Source organism: Blennius ocellaris, assembly GCF_963422515.1.
Source record: "Blennius ocellaris genome assembly, chromosome: 18".
Taxonomy (NCBI): domain Eukaryota; kingdom Metazoa; phylum Chordata; class Actinopteri; order Blenniiformes; family Blenniidae; genus Blennius; species Blennius ocellaris.
The window spans coordinates 6244194-6267067 of NC_137667.1; the positions used below are offsets into that span (position 1 = coordinate 6244194).

Here is a 22874-nt window from a genome sequence, read left to right on the forward strand (position 1 = left end):
ACGTCAACATTTCATCACTCTTGCTTATATAATTGTTTTTTAAAAATATGTTCATGCAAAGATTAAATATGTTGTTATTGATCCACAATAACAGTATTATTTCCTCTGAGATTGTATTTTATTGCAGTTGTAAATTCCCCACTATGAGCAGCAGGGGGCGCTCGCTATATAAATACGAGCCGCTTTGGGTCAGCTGACTGACGGCAGCCAATCACAGGGCGCGCAGGCAGCGGTGGCCCGCCCTGCAGTGTGGTGCCCTGAGAGTTGTCAAGGTTTTGGTTGTGGAGTATCCGAAAGGGGAGAAAGGGCGGTTACGCGTGTGTACAATGCCGAATAAAACAAAAAAAGACAAGGTGAGTCTCAGAATGATCAAACGCGTTCGATTCGTAATGTTGAAAGTTCACATGTGGGATGTTTATTATCAGTTATACCTACCAGTGCAGTGCCCAGTAATCATTCTCCCAGCTAGCCGCTATCCAGACGGCATGTTAGCGCTCGGACCGCGTTCCTCTCCCTTGTTTGACTGCAACACAGCCACAATACATTAATGCTTATATTTACTTACTCGGTACACGTTGTGTGCGTGATCCACGTGTGCGTTACTAAGGTCTCCTCGCGACTGAAATCCATTGGCTGTGAAATAACGGGAGCTAGCTAACAGCAGAGGAGTGTGAGAACTGGGCGGGCAGGTAGACTATATTTAGCACGGATCTGTGCGTTCACCCATCGAACTGCTTTTCTCGTGTTGTTTTCACGTCAAATGTTTAAAAAAAACAACCCAAAACCACTGTCTTTCTCCCGCAGGAGTCTCCTAAGTCTGGTAAAGTGGGGAAAAGTGGAGGGCAGGATAATTCAGAGCATGAGGTGAGATTAAACACACACTGCCAATCAGGTGATGAAGATGTTGCTTTATGTTTATGTTTGCTTTCTACATTACCAGTGAATTAACCTGCAAAAATAGTTATGTGAGACATGTTTCATCACTAGACTTGTCACTGATCCAGTATGCCCTTTGGTAAAAGTAAATCGATTTTTATTTGGCAACTTTTAGCCAAATGTGGAGGCCAACTCTCTGAAACATACATTACATAATTTTAGAAGGAGCAGTACTTGAAATCATATAGGTACTATATATATATACTATATTCAGTCAACAGGAAGCTTCCAGCAAAGTAAGCAATCAAAACATGAACGATCTTAATGGCCATGTTTCCTTAAATTCCTTATTGACGTCAGTTTTTTATTTTCTTTCTATAACATATTTGCTTTATTCATTTGGGGACAGCTTTCTCTACAGTTTATGTTTCAAATTACCGAATTGTATCCACAAACTAATGCTAAATGTGAGTAGCTGGAGTCTGTACTGACTGCCGCTTGAGTTGACATGTCTGTGGTGCACATCTGCCATCAAGGAAATGATAAAGTGAGTCTGAAAGGGAGAGACAGACAGTTATACACTTTCGATCTCATGTTATCGTGACTGTAAAGGCCTGTCATAAAATGGATTTCACCAGGATCAGAGCTGCCTTTCGCGTGACCTTACAGCAGCCGTTAGTGGATATCAGGTGATTTTTATTGCAGTTGAACTCATTTGCTACTTATCAGTTATGTTTGTGACTTCATCAAGGTGTTTCTACATAGCAGGTTTTCATTTGCAACACTACATTTGTGCAAGGACCGGGTTAGATTCACTTAACACTGCTTCCATGTTTTGAATACTGTGTTGCATGCACGCAAGAAGTTGATAAAGGGTTAGGGTCTTAAAAAATACAAATGAGATGGTGCTAATCATAAATTGATTTCTTTAAATAAATGGCTCTGATTTTCTGATTTGTCTGTCTGTATGTGTATATATATCTGTAGACACATGGCCCTGTCAATGAAGTTCCTGTATTTGCCAGGATCTGGTGTGACTCATTACATCACAGTATTGAACCGAATGGCCATACACTGTGCTTTTGATATTATATAAGGTCATTAATTGTGATCGGGCGCCTTGTATTGTGGAACCCATTCCTATATCGCATGAAAAATAAAGTAGGCGAATTCTAAATGTAGCAAAATCAAAACATCACTGAGCTTTAAGGAAAGGTAAAACTATGGCTGGTTTGATCCTTGATGCACAATTATGACATTGCATGACAGCGGACTGTCAGCCCTTTTCTTTATTATATATTCTCATAGTTCAGATGAAGATTAAAACTACATTTTGCTTAAATGCCACAATGCCTTCCTAGACATTGTGCCTAATTTAATTTGATAGCTCTTATGTCAATTAATTCTAACATAGATGATTCCCTCCTGTTGAAATCATTTTTCTAAGCTGCTGGTTTCAGCCTCTTTTTTTTTTTTTTTAATAATCCTGCATGTTGTTGTGTGTCGGCAGCCATGCAGCTGCTTTATCGCAGTAACCTCGTGTCAAATTGAAATTGCCTGGCTGCAAGTTGTTGTTGTCATAACCTCTCCTGTGCTTTTGTATAATACCAACCAGAAGTTATTAAGACGAAATTATATGTATTAGTAGGTTTTATTTCTTGTGTTTGTAATAAACACACTCTCGGTACGACATCAGAGAATCATAGGCTACCACCTTTTCAGCTTTTGAAGCAGTTCAAGGAATTCTTTACGAAAGCTGACTTTTCTTTTCCACTCTGCTCGGTAGCTTTCTGGTGCCACCTCATAAGCTTGTGTTCTGTACTGCAGCACAGACTTTAGCCGGGTCTTAAATGAATTTGATAAATCCCCCGTGACTCAGACTGACACGGCTCCATGGCCGCGTCTGGTGAAGCGAGCTCTGTGCCATCAGGTGTGTGGTGATGAATGGATCCTAGCAGGCAGGTGAAATCAGCTGTGAGCGACTCGCTACATTTGGGAAATCCCACGCCAGGATTAGATTAAACCCTACAAGTCTTTCTGTTCGTCGGATGCACAGCTGGTCCGCTTGATGAGTGGCGTGCAAGGCAGCGATGGTTTGTTGTTGCTTTTTTTTCTCTCCTGTGTGTGAACTTGTGTGTGTGTGTGTGTGTGTGTGTGTGTGTGTTCTGATGCATGTACTTTTGTAAACAGTATGTTGTACATTGGGTAAACTGTAGTTCTTTACGGTAGTTACATAATACAGCAGTCCATCTTGTTTAGCGTCTAGTAACATACTGTATATAATTAAAAGTAGCCGTCTAGCACATGGAAGTCAAACTGCTTGGCTAGTGGCTACATGCACAAGACATTTATGAGATTCCTCAAGTGATGCTCGCACTCTAATTCACACTCTGCGCCTCAGTTTAACATGCGCTTGCTTTACTTCGGCACAGCTAATGTGGTATTTTTGTTTTTTCTCTCTTGTTTCAGCAGAGCTCAAACAGGAAAGCAAGCAATAGCGTCCCTCCGACGACTCAGCTGCTCAAGGGGAAGCAGCCAGGTTCCCAAACTCCTGTCAAAAAGGACAAGAGACAGAGTTCCTCCCGCTTCAGTCTGAGCAACAACAGGGAGCTGCAGAAACTGCCTGCTTTTAAAGGTATTTACCTGTACGACGACCCTAAATCTGTTCACCTAATCACATAATGCACTCACTACCCAGAGCTCTAGATTTGAGTGGCTCACTTGTAAATAAGAGTCCATACAATCCTGAGTTGATTTGTTTCTGTGATCCATTTTTGTTGAGCAAAATATTGAATTATAGCATTTGAAAGCCTGGATATTTTGCTTGATATATATAAAAAAGAAATAGTGTAATTTTGTGCAGGCCTCATACACATGCATACTTCCCTGCACATAGTTGATTATTTACCAGCTCGTGTCCTGCTGAAATGTCTTCAGATATCTTCTTGCTGCATCACCCTCATTTTATATTGAGCTGACCATGACATTATGCAATGCCAGGAAACAAACAGGACGTACACGGCATGGATTTTGCGCTGGATTTAACCCAAGTGTCTATATTTAGTGGTAATCCAGAGATAAAGCTTTAATTCCATGGTCCTTGTGTTGCCAGTGACCAGATAAGAAATGTCTCGCTCCTATACTAGTATTCATTTTCCAGTTTTTGTTTTTGTTTTTTTTTTAAACTTCAAACATTTTAATCCTATTTACCTTTAATGCCAGATGGAAGTGGAAGACATTGCTGTTGGTCCTCCTGGGTATTTTGTCTGAACATGTTTCTGTGTCTGCATGCACGAATACACAAAACATTTCTCCCTCTTCATTTATTTTCTTGTTTCACTTTAACAATACTTTAACTTGTGACTGCAAGGGGAAAAAAACAAACCTATTTTGACAAGGTATGTTGAAATGTGCAAAGAATTATAATTTTTTTTAGCTCCCGGTAGCAGCAACACATTAATTTTTTTGAAAAAGGCAGTAGTGATAACCAATTTGAAATAAAAAAGTAAAAACAGAAATGGGGAAATCAAAAGATGGGAATAAAAACAGACTATGACAGAATTCTTGTTTGTGTGAGTTTTGTGGTAGCACCTGAAGTGTCCCCCAGTTAGCGATTCAAGGTAATCATTGGAGATGTGCCTTGCAGCTTAGGAGCAAATAGGGAGCGATATACATCTCTTCCCAAGGACAGATTTTTTTTTTTATTATATATTGTTAAATTATTTACAGTTAATGCTACAGCAGTGACAACTTTATGCGCCTTGTTGTGGAGACTCCAATTTCATTGATTCACGAGTGGAATACCTGCACTTCTAACATCTTCACATGATAAAAAGCATCTTTATGTGCTTAGATTTTCTAATTCATCTGGAATCTTTATTATGCATGAGCTCAAATCCAGTTTTCTACTGTGTGAAAAGTGAAAAACCCACTGAAGTTAGTTCGTACATTCTGTGACTTTAACAAAAATATACCTCCCCTGGGAACATTTCCCTCTCCATTCAGTGTTTTCACAAGATAACGATAAATGCAAAAACATAAAACAATACCTGTGTCTTTATCTTTGTTGGGCTTTACCCTTGTACTGTGCGGAGAAGCCCATAAGCATAACCTAATTTCAGATAAAGCCGGCTCACTTCCCACACCCCGAAGAGAGCTTTGATAACATTCTGCCAAACATTATCCCACAGTGACCTGGGAGATGTTATCACTCCGTCCTGTCCAAACGGGCTCCTCGCTTGGCTTGTTTTCATTCCAGGCATGTTCACCACCTCCTGATGGAAACACATGTCCGTGAGTCCGTCCTGCAGGGCCTCAACGTCAAGGCGAGCCTCAAACGCTCCTCGTAGACCTTCGCCATGAACTCATGTGCAGAGCACATTTTAACGGCCCCTGTTTTTACATTTTGTGACACCGTAGTGGGATTGCTTACCTGTAATGTGCTTTTTTTTTTTTTTATTTCAAATACACACAGACCAGGACATTTTAGTTTGCTGTAAATATTTGGAAAAGCTTTGACTTTGCATTTTCTAGTTTTTTTATGTATGAAATGTTGAATAACATGCCAGAAGGACAGTTGCTTATTCTGCATTGGATGTTTCTGTTTTTTCACATGCTTTGTCGCCACCTGCTGGTGAGTCAGTAAGATGATGTAGGAAACGTTGATTTGCTAAAAAAAACAAACAAAAAAAACTTTTTTTGAAGAGAATAATTTACTTTGTAGCCAAAACAAGTTTTTCAAGCTTGAATTTTATCACGGTATCTATTTTAATTTCATAGCCACAGAACTGCAAGACATTTCACTTGGCAAACTCTAATATTTAACTAAACCTGTTTTAAATAACTTTTAACACATCAGATTAAGAGGCTTCTGCCCAGTTTGATGATGTCCTGTGTATTTAACTATGGAGGTTGGTACAGGACCAAACAGACGGTCAATGCATTGAGAACTGGGGTTTTCCTGTGATCATGCTCTGGAAACCGACTTGTATCTGGACGGACCTGAGGCACAACTGTAAATAAATCTTTAGTGTTCATCTGAAGTCGCCAGCTCATTTCAACAGAGTGTTTGTCATATTCTGTTGGGAAAATGTAACCATTTTAGATAAGATATTGCTTCAAAATCCACAATATAAGTTCATAAAAACACTTTTGTAAATGGATAGAATATTGAAAGAGATCTCTAAGAGCTCTAAGAAAGATGGGAAATACCAGACAGCAAATGAACTAATATTGTCATGTTGTTATCAACTTGCAAAGAATCAAATTATAATCTACCGCTAAGCAGTAAAACTTGTAGGATTCTTCCATTCAGCAGCACTGAGCACCAACCAGTGGTGACCAAAGGAGAAAAAAAAAACGCCAGTGTAGCACTGTCGGAAGGTTTATTGTGCAGTGGCTCCAACTGTCAGCTCACAGATGATCTCCTGCTAACGTCTCTGTGCAACATACCACAAGGCACCCTCATAGTTCGCGTAGAGTCCAGCATCAAGTTCTTTTGGTAGCCCATGATGAACTGACATATTGGCAGATGGTGCGGTTGTAATGTTTAAAACGGTTTGCATTCATGTGAAAGATGGGAGATTTAGCTTCAGCTGCAGTTTTCAGGAAATTATTTCCATTCATACAGGGTACCAAGTTGTAACTGAGCATGTGTATATTACAGTATATTACAAGGATTTATAGCAGGGAGGGGAATGTCATTACAATCAAAGTGTTGTCCTCACTGCCAATAGGTTTGATGGAGCACATGACTTTCCATCCCGCATGACTTGTGAAACCAAGAACCTATGTGGTGAAAATGAACTATAGTATTGATGAGATGTCCTTCTTTGTATCATCAGGTGTTCGAGAAGGACCCCCCCCCATCATAAGCTTTTAAAACACACAAAACTGTTAAAGCTGAAGCTACCTTGTAATGATTTAGTATAAAGTTTTCAATCTAAACTGTTTCAATAAAAGGCACGTGGAATAAGAGGCCTGTGAAGAGGCCTCATTTTTGTCATGGCATTGAATCAAATCATGTTCTCGAACTTTCGCCAACAAGCTACTTTGTACAACCATGCTACAATGAATTATTTAGCAGTGGTTTTTTGTTTTGTTTTGCAGTGTTCTTTGTAAGCGGTAATGTTCAATGTGTTGTACAATCGCTCTTCTTACAGTCCATAATAGGATAAGTGCTCGTTACCCACAATCGGTAATTCCAAACTAAAGCAAACTATTTCTGTTCAAACTTTATTATAGACTCAATATAAAACTACTAAAAGTTAATGTTTTTAGTGCTAACTTGCTTATAGTCAAGCCGCCACAAAGCAACTCTTCTTCATATCCTCACTCTCAGTATGGACATAATGTCCTATTAAACATGACACTTCTAATTTGAACGAATGGCTCGAATGTGTAAAGAACTGTGTTTTTCATATCACTGGAACCTGCTTGAGGGGAAAATATTGTTTAGCCACTGTTGATACCCACCCCCCACCCACCCCCCCCGTCCTCAGCTGGGTTGATTGGTCTTTTTCTCCAAATAGATGTGAGCCTGAAGCGCTCACACAGGACCGCGGCATCGCAGATCAGCAGACCTGTAAATGAACCACTCAGCTGTGTGTTCCAGGCGCTCCTGCTGCGATCGCTGATGATGAGTTTGGTGAACGTTCTGCTCGTTGTCCTCTCCCCCCCCCCCCCCCCCGTCGCGCGTTCCCTTCTCGCACTTCTGCGGCCATGATGAATGCACGTGCGAAACGTGTGGGTGTGTTTAGTGGCGTCTTGTTGTGGTCAGAACAACAGATCGTCAGATGGAGGTTTGCCCCATGACTCAGGAGCAGAATGACAAGAAAGGAGCCTTTATGTAGCCCAGACTTGGCTCTGCTGCCGCTATACTCCACTACTGTATGTATTAAGATCCACCAGACTCGATTTAACAGTGCTTCTTTGTGGCTTTAGTCTTTGTGCTGTGGGTAAATTCGTCCTGGTTTCATGCAGTGTCTCTTATTTAAAGGTTTCCGAGGCCTCTAAAGAATTGTCTGTAGTTCTTTATTAAAAAGACACTTAAAAAAAAACAAAAAACAAAAAACGAACACTTCAAAATATGATGCCTACTGAGACGTCCCGGCCCGACAAAGCCCAACAGATACTCAAACCTGCAAAGCAAGAGTGCAGATGAGCTGTCCCACTGTCTGTGCTTTTATAAAGGAAATCCCACAGATCATGCGCTTCTGCTCAGTACACCAACTTACTGAAGACACAGTGAGGCTTTGACTGAAGAGTACACACTGCTTCACTGTGGAACTCTGGTGAACTTCTTTTCTATCATCTTTAATGATAAAAAATAAATAAATAAAGATTTTTAAGTTGTTCACAGATGCTTATACTGATATTTTCCTCATATAAACAACAGTGACTGATGCGGTGTTGAATGCAAATTGCATCGTTTGAACAATTGCTATTGCCTTTGAGTTGTGGCAGATGCATATCCTTTTAGATTAGATTACAAGCTATTCAAAAATGCAGACAATTTGTGTTTGGTTGTGTTTTGATTTTTGTTTTTGATTGGTGCATCGATGTGATTACAAATGGATTTCACGGCGTCTTTATGCTTTAACAGTCTGTGTGCACATGTACACGTGTAGCACGACACAGATGTACATTTACGTTTTGACCTACTGTGACAGCCGTGGAAGATTTTCAAATGTTGGTGCCTTTTCTTAATAAGTGCTTGTATGTGTTTTGTTTGTTTGGGGGTTTTTTTCCGACGAACTTTCTTCATTGCTATGGCTTTGCCCTTTTTCTTCAAAGCAAGAGTTTTGTCCTCAGTGGTGAGCGCTGAGACAGCTTGTGGCTAACTGCACATACACATCCTGTGTTGCTCGTGTTGAGACTTCCTGCCTTCCTGTTTCTCTGCTGCAGTACACCTGGGCGCTCAGGCTGTGCTCCTGGAGAGCCATCTGTCACACGATAACAGACGCGCACGCGAACAAAGATGGCACATTCTCAGAAATGGTCACTGGTTATGGCAGGCCGCTGTTTCATGAAAAGCAGACCTCTGCTTGTTTACACTTGTTTTCTATGCGGCTACATGTGTTGTACTTTTGGGTTTTTTGTTTGTTTTTTTTTTACAAGTAATTTGTTAGTGTGTACTTTGTTGTGTTTTAGACTAAATGAGACACTTGGCATGACATTCAACGTGAAGTCTTCCTGTTGCCTGTGAAAACGTGTTGTTCCTGGTTAATCTCACATCGACATGTATTGGTAAGACGCGAAGCTGAATTGAGACCTGGTTTGTGCTTTAAACTCTTGACAGATGTAGCCGCTCTCGTTCTCACAGTGCCCCCCCCCCTTCCCCTCCCCTCCCCTCCCCTCCCCTCCCCTCCCCTCCCCTCCCCTCCTGCCCACGAGCCAATCCCTTCCCTCATGTTTATTTATCCTGACAGTCCGCCCATGTGATTGCAGCCAGCCAATGGCGCGACTGCTGTGGGGGATGACGACACTAACTAGCTGGTTCCCTCCAGCAGCAGGGGAGCTTCATTTTCTGCTCTGAGTGTTCGCGTTAAAATGGAGGCTGGCTCCTCGCCTTAGCCTGGGCTGCCCTCTTTCCCCCCCGTCTCCTGCCGCCGCTCTCTGATGTTGGCATGTGCTAGAGCAGCCAGTGGGATGGTTCTGGATGCACCCAGCTCCAATGGGCCTTTCCAGCCTGTGGCCCTCATGCATTTTAGAGGTGAGAATGGGGGAAATCTGCCTCTCCTGCTGCTCTGTTATATATGTTTCAAGGGAAGGTAGGCTTTAATATTGTTGTCACTTAGCAGCTGCAAATGAGGGACATATTCTTTGTCGGATTCAGGTTACTCTTTTGTTGGCTTGTACATAGAATTGGGGTTGTCGTCTAAATGTTGTTGCTGTGAGTGTTTTGAGAAGAGGAAGCGTGTGATTGTGTACGTTTGTCAACGAGGAAGGGTTTTGCCAAGACGTTGCATAGCTTAGCTTCAGTCGGGGAGGGAGGGAGGGAGAGAGCGAGAGAGAGAGTGAGTGAGTGAGGAAGAGTGCTAGTTTTGAGTCTCCCCTCCCCCACCAAGACTCCTGATGTCATAGGAAGTGAGGTCAAAGCTTGTTGGTTTGTTGTGTGTCTGTATTGTGTGTCGTGTATGGATGTCACAGTAGAAATACTCTTGTGCATGTGTTGCGTTGGGCATGTACATCAAGAGGACAGCTGTAAATGTTTCTTAATGTCTTAGATTCAAGGGTGTTCGTGTTCCAGCCGTTTTGGCATTCACCAGGAAGTGATGGCGAACATGAAAAATATAACAGTTGGCTTTGGCCAGGAGCTTGTTTCTTGTTGTTCTTCACGAGGTTGTTAAACTGGAACCCCCCCCCCCATGACATTTTTTTTTTTAATGCACTGTGATAATTGTAGAGGAGTGGAAGCACAAAGTCACCTGCTTTAAATGAGATGGGTGTTTGCCTTGCCCCGGGGTATGTGTACACTGTTTGCCAGCGGTGCCACTTCTAATGATCAGTTTGCGGCACAATGTTGGAGTTGCCATTTATTCTCGGAGGCAATTTGTGGGGCTTCCTGTGTGCAAGCTGGGGCCTTCAGATGGGGAAAGGTTATTCGCCCATCCATGCAGAGATGCCCATGTGAGAAGTCTGCAGCTGCACAGCACGTCGCTTAATATTTTAGGCTTGTTCAGAAACCCTAGTGCTGTTGTGTAATAAGAGCTGGTAGACCTCTTGGCACTCAGGGTCTGATGGGATGAGCTGGACCTGTGTTTCAACTCGTTGGCAATCAGAGCAAGCCTGGTAGACTTGCGTAGGTGTTCTTCACCTGAATTACCTCGGCACAGCTCACTTTTCCCTTTTGTGGCGCTTACGCAACTTCAACTTAAAGCCTCTTATTCAGGATTTTTTTCTCTCTCTTTCGATTGCAACAGGTAAAGAATCACACACTCACTCTTTGTTAAAGCCGTCGGTCCATTAAAACATTTTTTGCCAGTCATTTAATTAATTGTACTTTTCTTTAATATAAAATATTCTGTAATTTTCCATCCGTTTTCTATACCGCTTTATCCAGTTCAAGGTCACAGGGAGTCGATCACCACCTAACAAGGCTAAGAGACAATTATGCACACTTTTTCAATCATCAGTTTCCCACACGCAATTGAGAAAACCCACATTGAAAACATTGGAACTGGTCCAGATTTGAACACTCGAAGTAAAATTACTGATTTTACAAAGCATTCCTCAGATGGATGTATCTTAAACTGATGTCAGTGACTTTGTGGCTCAGAGGGACAAACAGTAGTTTTCTTCTGTGGATATGGTCGAATAAAATGCGACACATTTATATCTTAATGAACAAACCATGTCAATAACTAGAATCCCAAATTCTCATGTGCACTACCTGTACTTCGACGCTCTTTTGACGCCTCGTCATTGATAAGTTAGCTCTGACAGTTAAAACGGAACTAAATCTGTTCTGAAAGTACTGTGCGTGCAAAGAGAGCAGCCTGAACAGTTTCATTTCCCCCCCCCCCCTTTAAACCATTAAATGCCACAACGTCACATTAGAAAAGTGCAGCTTGTTGGAAAGGGCGAGCGAGAATAGAAATATACGTCTCTTTGCTCGGCATAAACATAGCACAGGAACATAAAGCCCATCATTGTTCCTGTTCCTCGTGGATGTGATCAGCAGAGGTGAAACAAATTGCTTGTTGTTTGACCTTTTTAAATGAAGCCCTTCAACTCCTGTTGGTGGATAAAAGTTTGGATGCAGTGTTGCGTTATGGAAAATCCACTACAGTGTCTCTAAATATATACTTGGAGATGTTCTGTATCGGAGTGCGCAAACAAGTTAAAAAAGACATCAACTTAAGAGAAATCCTTCTGTGTCGTCTTGTTCAGCACTTTAAGTTATCTGAATTATAAAGACGGATTCACTTTCTGAAATTATAAAGCAAAAATGTGTTTGGTGCAACAAATCAATACATAAGAACATATTGAATATAACAGTAAGTGGAGTGTGTGTGCTGCTGTGACTAATGTGGGTGTGAAGTAGAAGCCGGTTCAATGTCAGCAAGTCGTGCTCAATCCCTTAAATATGACTTGCAGTACTTAATAAGTGATGAGTAGTAACATTGTGAGTGAGATTCGTCTGATAGCAAGTGCCAGGGTTTCCTACGTGTGTTCCTGCACAACTATTCAAAACGGTGTAACGGTGAAGTACAAGTCGTTTTAGACATGCAAACAGATTTCCCTACAAGGAATTAAACATATTTGTTTGCCAAGTTTGTAATATTATGAAGACTTGCGTAGTTCTTACCCTCAATTACCATTACCTACTTTTTTGTTGGCAATAAGTGACGACACAAACCAAACCCACGTTTGCCTCAGTCAGCTGGAAGTGTGCCATTTAACCTCAAAGTAGTGTCTGTCAGACTGAAATTTTACTTTGTCATTCACATACACCCACACATCCAAAAATTAGAACCTTATTAAAAACACATTTCCTTCTGATTACATCCACCCTCATTACATAAACTAAACCGTTTCAAGCAGTTTTCTTTTCAAAGTAAATGCATTATTTACCACCTATGGTTAAAAAGAAGGGGGGAGATGTATAAATAAAAGATGCAATTTATTATTTGGAAACTTGCACGTTAGTGTTGTGATTTCTTGGGAAACATTGCACTAAGTGTGAGAAATTGTTGCCACAAATTTCTATTGGTACTTGGCTAAATTCAGATGCTCTTTCGAAATGATCACAAACATTTGCTGTTGCATGAAGAGCTCGACATTCATACCCCTTTGAAGAAAGTGTTGCCTGATCATCATTATTATTATTCTTTTTTGTGTGTCTTTGGCCTCAGTTGGTATCATTCATGCTTTACAAGGTCAGTTTGACAGACACGTCTCCGGGCTGCAGCCGATGATGGGATCAGTGTGAAAGCACCGGCAGCAGCCTGCACGCATCACTGATTAACATGGTCACCCCCTGGTCCAAAGTCCCGGCTCTGCCCGCTGTCACCATGGCGACGCACAGTGCACGTTGTCGCCTGTTAACGGGGGAAAACAAGAGTGACATACAAATCACGGGCTGTGACAAACAGATCAATATTGCCTCATCGGATTGCATTTTGTCGTTAAAGCTTACAGTTGGACCAAAGTCGGTTTGTCTGAAACTCGTCTTCTTTTGAGGGACAAAGACTGTGATATTGCTGGTTATTCAGTCCAGTTAGTTTAGCAATGAGTCCTATTGGGTCTTCCTCTAAAAAGAAAAAAACCCTGTAAGTTAATCACTTTGCACACAGAGTTTTTTTTTTTTACACACATTATAACAGTTTTAAAGATCACTGCACAGGTTATTGTAGCTTTGTTATACTCCTAAATCTCCGTTCCTTGTTCCTATAACCTGACATTGGCTCAACACCTTGTGTGCTTTGCGGAGGTTTTGATGTGTGCTTTGGGAAAGCCCTGTTGGACATCTGGAAGCAGACTTGAAACGCTTCCAAAAGAGCGAACAAATCACCGCGGTGCTCTTCTGTTTGTATTATCTCATAGTGTATCTGAAAAGCAGTTCATTCTTTCAGCATTACTCGGAACCTGCATTTTGAAGTGCAATATAAATAGAATCATTCACCTTTTTTTTGTACAATAAAAGCAGCTGAGTTGAATTCATTTTGTGCGTGCTAAGAAAAAAATCTTTATTTGATGTGGCTGGTGTGTATTGTGACGAGAATGTTCTAGAAGAGATCGGTCGTTGGCAAAGTGCAGAAGCAACACATGTATTTAGATCACAAGTCACAAGATCATAAGGGTGATATAAGGACAGGTGTGGTTGCTTCTTTGTCATGTTGATCTTGAGCCTCTACATGTACACTATGTATGTGTGTATGGGGTGGGTGTTGCTCTGTGGGTAATAAAAAAAAATAAATCCCATTGTTTCCTCTTTTAGCCCTGACCCTGTACAGTTTGACGTGCGATTGTGAGACTGTTCGTGGGTGAATGTGACTGGTGTCGTTATAATTTATTTATATCGGTGCTGGATCTCTTTCCTACTGCTTAGCTATTGTGTTAGTGTTTACATAACACGGCTGCCGATGGCTCGCGTCTCAGAAAGCAGTAAGTATGAGAAAAATGTTGGAAGTCCAACAGATAAAACAGCAGCAGGCAATGGGTTAACCCATCAGCTTGTTTCACCATCCAAATCATTGGTTTTTTTTTGAGAAACAGTCTTGGCGTGAGCCAGCGTTTCTCCCACTTAAAAGAATGATTTCTTATTCGAGTGAAATCTTGTGCTTGACGGAAACAAAAGCTTGAAGAAAATGGTAAGCTTGTGACGGCTTCATGAGGGTGATTTGCGTTCTTGTCTATTTCTTTGAATTGTGAGCTGCCCCTTCCTTCCGCTTATCCACTTGTAAACAAACATGGCGGACCCGTAGTAGTATGACTCACGGTCCATATTCTTTATCGTCCATGTCAGTAGTTTTATAGTTGAGACTCACCCAGGATAGCATCCAATTCCTCATCTTTCCATACGGATGTCTGGTTCTCTCCATTTTCTTCACGTTTATTGCGTATCGTTCTCTGCACACGTCGGCGTTGTTTCATTACAAAATCAAGCAACAGCGCCCTCCCATGGCCTGACATACTAACTGTATCGTTGGCGTGTCCGCTGCTGCAGTGTAAACGCACAAAGAACAGCCACAAAGTAAGAAGTCGATAACCGCCCCCCCCCCCCCCCCCCACTATCACCACCTCTCCTCTGCCTCTTGTTTCAGACGTGCCCCCCGCGGAGCAGGAGAAGCTGTTCATCCAGAAGCTGCGTCAGTGCTGCGTCCTTTTCGATTTCGTCTCCGACCCGCTGAGCGACCTAAAATGGAAGGAGGTGAAACGAGCCGCGCTGAGCGAGATGGTGGAGTACATCACCCACAACAGGAACGTCATCACCGAACCCATCTACCCGGAGGTGGTTCACATGGTCAGTGTCCATGAAGGATAAATAGTCGCACCATAAAGTTTGCAGTCTTTCGGGTGTCCAACACATTTTTAGTTCAGGGGACACACGCAGCCCATTTTCAACTCGAGTGAGCCGAACCGGGGAAATAGTGCCATAGTAAAACCTTTAAATTGAAACTTTGAAGTTTTTATTTATTGTGATGCAGAGTGTACCTGATGAAAATGAATTTTAATGAAACCTTCTGGTGCAACATGCAGTTAAATGTCCCAAAAATCTCCAATATCTATTGCATTATACACGTTTTTCCAAACTCACCCTGACAGCATGGCTTTGAGACGAGTTCGCTTGCTTTCATGGCAGCATCACCGATCATGTCAACTCAGGTCTTAGTTTCTGCTACTCTTAAGAAGTTAAAATATTAAAGAAAAGATATAAAGAAAAAAAAAATCTGTGTTTTCTTTAAAGTTTCCACTATTTGCTCGGTGGTTTGGCGGTCCAGATTGGAGCCAGTTTTGACACATGGGGCTTGTGTTTTGACACCCCTGCCTTAGGGAACGCAAAGAAGAGGTCGTTTCTTTTCTGTTCTTGGTTTTCCACACCCCGTCGATCGGCTCTGACATCAGACACAACTTAAACAATGTAAAAAGGAGCGTTCTGCTTTTGCGTCCTTTGTATCTTTCTGTCCAGCGATCTGACAAATATGAGAGAGTAGCGTTTCGGCTACTGTCTTCCAGGGTCACCACGGCGGATCATGTGATCTGCACACGCACAGTGACTCTTCAGGTGCACCCTGGGGAGCCGTTGTTAAAGCCCTCGCTCATAGATATGCCAAACTGTTTTCAATTGCAGAAAGTGGAATGTCGCTTAACAGGTGTGAACTTGAAACACTCGCCTGCTATCCTACATTTATATTGTTTGGGTATTTTTAGTCACCAAGTGATAAAATTTTTCTTTGAGTTCTGTTTTTGTTGAGAGGCGTCATGGCATTTTGTAAAATTATAGGTCAGTACAAACAACATGACTCAAATTGATAAATGTTTAAGACGTTTACAGTCAAGTTGCCCTTTAATATTATTCAATCGTTTTGAAGTAACTCATTTCAAAAAGCTTGTTTGAGCTCCACCTAATGTTCATATTCATGATATTTTTTTCGTAAGGCAAGTAGTTGAAATCGAGAAAATGTTTTAATTTATCTCACCTGCTTATTAGTAAAAAATGTAATATTAAAATATGGACGTGTTGCTTAATTTAAAGAAGCATAATGCTACGATCATGATATGACAATTGTCATAAAACATGTTATTACATTATCATTCTACTAGTAACGTTAATAATGCGTCTAATCTTCCTGCTGTCTCTCCAGCGCTTGTAGATTAAGCAGCGTGATTCATTCTTTCGCTGTGAAATTATTACTTGGTAGTTGTTGAGTTGTCACGACTCTTTTCTTCAGCACTTTATTGTATTGACTCTGAGATGCTGAAAGCTTTACCCTGCTTGTTCACTGCAACCTTGAAGACCTGAAAGAGTCATCTGACTCAGACTGAACCGAAGGGTTATTTATTATTATTAATTTTCCAACGTGATGCTCTGTTTGATGAGAAGCTATTTTATTTGTTCCCTAATGCTTGTTTGTTCTCTGCGCCATGGGAAGAGAACTTCTCGTGGTTTCTATTGCCAGAAATATTTACTGCTGGCGGATCCCTTTCAGTTTGCTTAGTGTCTCCTGCAATCAGAAGAGAGTCACATGGCCTCAGTTTGACCCCCGAACCTAACCTCTTTAAAACCTCCACTTAAAAAAAAAAAAATAATAATAATTTATTATGGTTTTTTTTTTTTAAGAGTGATCTATTCCCATCAGTCTCTCCTCATCAGCAAGAAGTTAATCTAAAGATCGTGAGCATGAGTTATCTTGGACCTTGAGCATGTTCATTTGTCCGTACTGTTGTTGATCTCCTACTGTACATCTGCTGGAAATCAGTTCACGTTGCCAGATCTGCTTCCTCAAGCCAAATTACAAAGCCTTTGAAAATAATCAAAGTCCCGCCGGCCTCGATGTCGCATGCTAAACTGCAGATGATCAAGGTGCAAATTTCTCCCTCTCCTTCTCGCCGAGGCCCGTATTTGATCAGTGCAGCAGAAAATGCAACGGAGCTCCTAAATCAGCATTAAAATATCCCTTTCCTCCTGGCGCCCCGAAAGGCCTTTGAAGTCCACTGATGGTTTTCATCATCAAAGTATGGCAACTGACGTGACAAACTCCTTCATGGCAATGAAGAGTGTATTCTTATGTTAACACTGTTCACAGTATTTTCTCAGCGTGCAGAGCCGAAGCAGACCTTTGGCTCACACCACAACCGTTCTTCCATTAGTCCCGCTCTCTCTGCGGGGAAAGTATGATTTCTCCACGAAAACCCAAACACAAGAGGGAGTGAGTGTGTTTTGACCTCTGCTTGACGGCGCCCTCCAGGGACTCTCCAAATGTACCGTCTCGAAAATGGGAATAGACTCTGAGGGATAATAGATGCATACTGCCTTCTTCACTTTAGGGAGTTTTGTTGCCCTTAAAAATCCCGTGGTTTTTTTTTTCCCGTGCATTCCTTGAAGAAAATATTCAATCGCCTATCTCTTTTTATTCATCCTCTCGCAGAGAAAGCTTTGAATGTTTTAAAGGTAAAACTGTATTTGTGAGGACTCACGGACTAACTAACTAAAGATAATTCATTCATCACGAGCATCTATAGAAAGAGTAAAAACCAAATACACTTCAAACGTCTATTGTTGCTTAGTTTGCAGTGCTGGTTTAAAAATAGCACATCCACCCATTCATCTATCTTTTATATCCCCCCCTTTTTTTTTTTCCCTGAGCAAAGTTCACGGGGCCACCAGAGACTGCACACACACACACCCATGCAAAACCCAAAATTCCAAACAAGCTCAGCCACCTGTTGCTCCAGTGTGCTCATTCAGTTTCTGTATTTTGTTGGATCAGACATTACGTGTGAAGCAATGCCAGCAGACGCCCAGCCAAGGTTTGAGTTGTTGATCTGACGGTGCGTTTCTTCCATCTCCTCCTCAGTTCGCCGTGAATATGTTCCGGGCGTTGCCGCCGTCCTCCAATCCTACTGGTGCGGAGTTTGACCCAGAGGAGGACGAGCCCACGCTAGAGGCTGCATGGCCTCATCTACAGGTGCACAGATGCTCTGAAAAAGCTTCTTTTATTCTAGATTTTTTTTCTTTTCCCAAAGCAGAGCTTCATTCAAAAACTGCGCTCTTTTTTTTTTTTTTCCTCCCCCACAGCTCGTCTATGAATTCTTCTTACGGTTCTTAGAGTCACCCGACTTCCAACCAAACATAGCCAAAAAGTATATCGACCAGAAGTTTGTAATGCAGGTGAGCTCACAGGACAAAGCTCGTCTGCTTGGCATCCAATGCCCCGTGTCGTGTCTCTCTGCCCCAGTAACTCCCGTCTTTTGTCCTCAGCTCCTAGAACTGTTTGATAGCGAAGACCCCAGGGAAAGAGACTTTTTAAAGACCACTCTGCATCGCATTTATGGCAAGTTTTTGGGCCTGCGAGCGTACATTAGGAAACAAATTAATAACATATTTTATAGGTAAGTGCACATGTCCAACCCTTATACTCGTGTCACTGGCTTAAACAGCCGGGTGTTCTGTATAAACTTGTGTTTTGGGTTCTTTTTCAGGTTCATATATGAAACTGAGCATCATAATGGAATAGCTGAGTTACTGGAAATACTAGGCAGGTAAGATCCAACCTGCTGGTGTCTGTGGTTCTTGACTCGTTTTTGCAGCTGCTTCTCAACTATCAGCCTTAATTCTACTGTCGATTGGAGTCAAACCTGAGCAGTTGTTCCCCCGCTTCTTCTTTCTTCCAGCATAATCAATGGTTTTGCGCTGCCGTTGAAAGAGGAGCACAAGATATTCCTGCTGAAAGTCCTGCTGCCTTTACACAAAGTCAAGTCTCTTAGTGTATATCACCCACAGGTAGTGACTCTTTCTGTTGGTCGTGACGGTAATCGGTGGTTTTGAGATTGGAGTCTGGTGACGAGTGAAAACGTGTCGTGTCGTTGTTTCTCAGCTGGCCTACTGTGTGGTACAGTTCTTAGAGAAGGACAGCACCCTGACGGAGCCGGTGAGTCGCTTTATTATCAACCGTCGTTCGTTTTGTGTTGGATTTAATCATCCTTTGTGCACAAAATAATACAGGTGAGATGATTCCTAAAGTCAAGGTGCGGTATTTAAATGTAGCAATTTGCAGGGTTCTTTTCAGCAATATTCTATTTTGATTTGTCGTCATAGTCTCTGACCAAATGAAATTACATGACGGGTTGTGAAGACGGCAGACAAAAAGTGAAATATGTGTCACATTTGCTGGACGGCGGAACATTTTAACGGGTTTCAAACAGTGAAAGTGTAACAGGAAACTGTCAATCAAGTTTCCCCTGAGACGTTGAATCTAAGTTCGATGTGGATCGCGTGACAGATTGTCTTTCTGATGCAGCCTGTTGTGACACTGCGTGTCTGTCTGCGCAGACGGTGATGGCGTTATTAAAGTACTGGCCGAAGACCCACAGTCCCAAAGAGGTCATGTTCCTCAACGAACTGGAAGAGATACTCGATGTCATCGAGCCGTCGGAGTTCGTCAAAGTCATGGAGCCACTCTTCAGACAGCTGGCCAAGTGTGTGTCCAGCCCACACTTTCAGGTCTGCGCCTACGTGCAATACTCACAATATTGTGTTTCTCTGTTTTGCTCTGTTGTTCTTTGCGCATATGTAACGGTGTCCTCAACTGTTGCCAGGTGGCGGAGCGAGCGCTGTACTACTGGAACAACGAGTACATCATGAGCCTGATCAGTGACAACGCTGCCAAGATCCTGCCCATCATGTTTCCAGCTCTTTACCGCAACTCCAAGACCCATTGGAACAAGTGAGTCCGCCGCTGAGCCTCCTGCCGTGGGAGGGGAGGGGGGGTTACATAACTCTTGTGACTCCTGGTAATATGTGTGTGTGTGTGTGTGTGTGTGTGTGTAGGACAATCCACGGGTTGATCTACAACGCTCTGAAACTTTTCATGGAGATGAACCAGAAGCTGTTTGATGACTGCACTCAGCAGTTCAGGGCCGAGAAAAGCAAGTAAGGCATCAAAATGTGACACAAGGGCTGTTTTTTCCCCTCACCACTACTGCACTTGATTTGAACAAGCTCATATAAATGTCAAACGAAACGTCACTTGTATGTAATTATGAAAGGAAAGAGCCACTAAGCAGATAAGTAAATTAGGTCACTCCACCAACTCAGGTTTCGGATTTTGTACGTTTGAGTAAATGTTTCCATCCCCCCCCCCCAAAAAGCCTCTCATGCCTTTTTTTTTTTTTCTGATATTTTTTGTGTCAGAGAGAAAGCCAAATGGAAAGAGAGAGAAGAAGCTTGGCTGAAGATTGAGAATCTCGCAAAGTCCAACCCACAGGTGAGCCAATAAACATGTGAACTTCCCACTGCTCTCCATTCTTATGATCGTCTGCGATCAACAAGTGCTTTGGTCCACATTCTGGTAAAGCGAGGGAAGTGGAATCTGGAGAAACTGGTGGAATCTACATTTCTGTGCACAGATTCGCGAGAAGGGAGGGATTTGATTGGGACAGAGTCCGACTGAAAGCCAAGCGAGTCTTTCAATTTGTTCGATGTCTCTGCTTGTTCCTCTGTAGTTTCTGACGTATGTTGACGAGATAGAATCAGACAGTCCAATGGACATGGAGACAGACGGGCCAATGCTAGACGATGTCAACATGCTAAAGAAAGCAGTAGAAGAAGAAGCCACACAGGTCAGTTTTCAGTTGAAGGGCGACGATGTGGTTAAGACCTCACTAATAGACCTGCAGAGAAAACAGAAGGGTTGTACCGCTACTCATTTAATATGAGACGAGGGGCCGTCACCTCGGCGAGGATTTATAAAGCCTCACTGAAATTGTACAACCTGTTAAAACTACTTGCAGTTTTAGCATTTATCGCACCTGATGCATTTCAAGTTATGTCCGGTGAAATTACACGTTGGCAAGAAAACCAGTCGCCTCGACTCTGTTCTTCAATCAAATAGACCTCAGGCACACGACTCCCAGCTGCTTTAGTGCTATAGAGCTACAACACCAGATTATTATGGAAGCACACTGTTTGGTATTGAGCGTTCGTTATAACATTATTACTTTTTATGTTGCAAAATGAGTCTCCTCTCTGTACCTTTACTGTTGAGGAATGTTGCCGATTGATCACGTTCCCAAAGTAGCTGTGCTCTCTTCACTGGCTGAAAATTTAGATGTTGACATTCCCCAAAAGTACAGAAATGAACATTTCATCCAGTACGATGACAGATGAGGCACTGTAGAGAAAATGATCCAAACCTGATTTTTTAAAAATATATATATTCATAAATTGAAAAATGTAAATGTTATAAACATGATAATTTTATTACGGGATTAATGAAGCTCTCGCTCTCTCGCTCTCTCTCTCTCTGTAAGTTCTAACAGTTTCAGTTCCATGTTTGGATCAGATTGAACTGTTGACAATAAAGAGGAATTTACGAATAACATTGAAATGCTAAAGAAAATCTTTTGATTTCAGTTTTGTTTTTTGATTGTTTTATTTATATATATATATATACAAGTGTGTTTTGTTCAGAGAACCTGAGTCAGCATGTTGTTGTCACTGGTCTTTGTGTCGTCCAGATCCAGAGAGATCAGCGCCGTGAACGTCCACTGATGCGGAGGAAGTCCGAGCTCCCCAAAGACATCTCCACTGTCACAGCCTTGGAGCTGCACCGAAGAGCCGAGGAAATGATTACGCACGACGGCCACTAAGAGACTTTCCCAGATCCACCGTAAACCAGCAGCGTCCACAGAGGAGCAACGGCCCCGCCCACCCACCCCCCCCCCCCCACCCCCCCCCCCCCCCCACCCCCCACCCCCTCCCCCCCCCCTCCGCACAACAACACAAGTCTGGTATCCAGCTCAGCACAACTCGCACCTGAACAGCCACTTCTCCACCCGACACGGAACAAATGTGTGAAGTCAAACGTCCAATCCCAGGTTGGCTTTCCAGGACAAGTGGTGCTCGGTCCTTTTTGACCCCCCCCACCCCACCCACCCCCTTCTCTCCTCTCCTCCTACCCCCAGTTGTTGTGCAGCATAGACGTCTGCGGTGCTGGACAGACCTGCATGGCCAAGAAATGCACCATTTCCTGAACTTCAGCCAAGATTCTCCCGTGTTGATATTCCCTTGTTCCTCTCCACTCGTGTTTGTGGGGGAGTTTTGCTGCCCCCTTCTGGTCATTTTTCTCAGGTGTTCTGTTTTGGTGTGTAAGCTGTCTTTTTTTTTTTTTTTTTTTTCTCCCTTCTTCTTCTTCTTGCCTCTTTTTTATAGATGTCAGGTGCTTGTTCAACTGATACGAGCCCACAACTGTAAACCTCCACAGAGCACGTTTTCGTTGAATTAAAAAAACAAACAAACAAACAAAAAAAAACAGAAAAGAAAAGAAGCACCGGTTGGTGAGAGAATGTCAGTTTCAATGTATTTAAAATGAGCTATTTTTCTCATAACATTGAAACTAGACAGCCGTTTCTATTTTCCCTACATAGTATATTAGGAGCTCACTTCAAAGTGAGGGAAGAAAAAAAAGAAAAGAAAAAAGAAGCACTTCCTGTCTGTATAACTGATCTATTGCTTGCTATTATTTCACTTCCCCTTAACTGTGAAGATTTATTGTGTTTATCAGGACAGGGTCGCCCATTTATCTGGATTAAAAGCATAACATTACAGCTCTGTCACACAGGGCCGGTCTGACTGAGGTCCAGGCTGCAGCGTTTAGTTCGAACATGTCTTTGTTCCCATGTAGAAGCTTAGTTTGGTGCCAACGCTTATTTATTTAGTCCCTTAAAAAAAAAAAAAGAAGAAGAAGATAGCACAGGTCGTGTTGGTTATCAGGATAGTTTCCTACACGTCCAGCTTTAGTTTATTGGGCTCTCCGGGATAAGACCAAGCC

At 42.3% G+C, this 22874-nt stretch overlaps 1 protein-coding gene across 5 annotated transcripts; it reads left to right on the forward strand.

The window, feature by feature from the left end:
* Nucleotides 1-263: 263 nt before the first annotated feature.
* On the forward strand, nt 264-21745 carry ppp2r5cb (protein phosphatase 2, regulatory subunit B', gamma b). 5 transcript variants are annotated; one of them, XM_080513831.1, is made up of 16 exons: nt 264-353; nt 805-864; nt 3346-3511; nt 14646-14845; nt 17901-18011; nt 18122-18214; nt 18305-18435; nt 18526-18585; nt 18718-18826; nt 18921-18974; nt 19376-19546; nt 19642-19769; nt 19874-19975; nt 20237-20309; nt 20548-20664; nt 21562-21745. In XM_080513831.1, the coding sequence occupies exons 1-16, from the start codon at nt 327-329 to the stop codon at nt 21691-21693; spliced, it is 1734 nt and encodes a 577-aa protein (XP_080369957.1). In that variant the 5' UTR covers nt 264-326; the 3' UTR covers nt 21694-21745. The 5 variants fall into 5 exon arrangements, with proteins under 5 accessions (XP_080369957.1, XP_080369958.1, XP_080369959.1 ...); XM_080513832.1 differs by having other exon boundaries at nt 3349-3511; XM_080513833.1 differs by lacking the exon at nt 20548-20664.
* Nucleotides 21746-22874: the final 1129 nt, after the last annotated feature.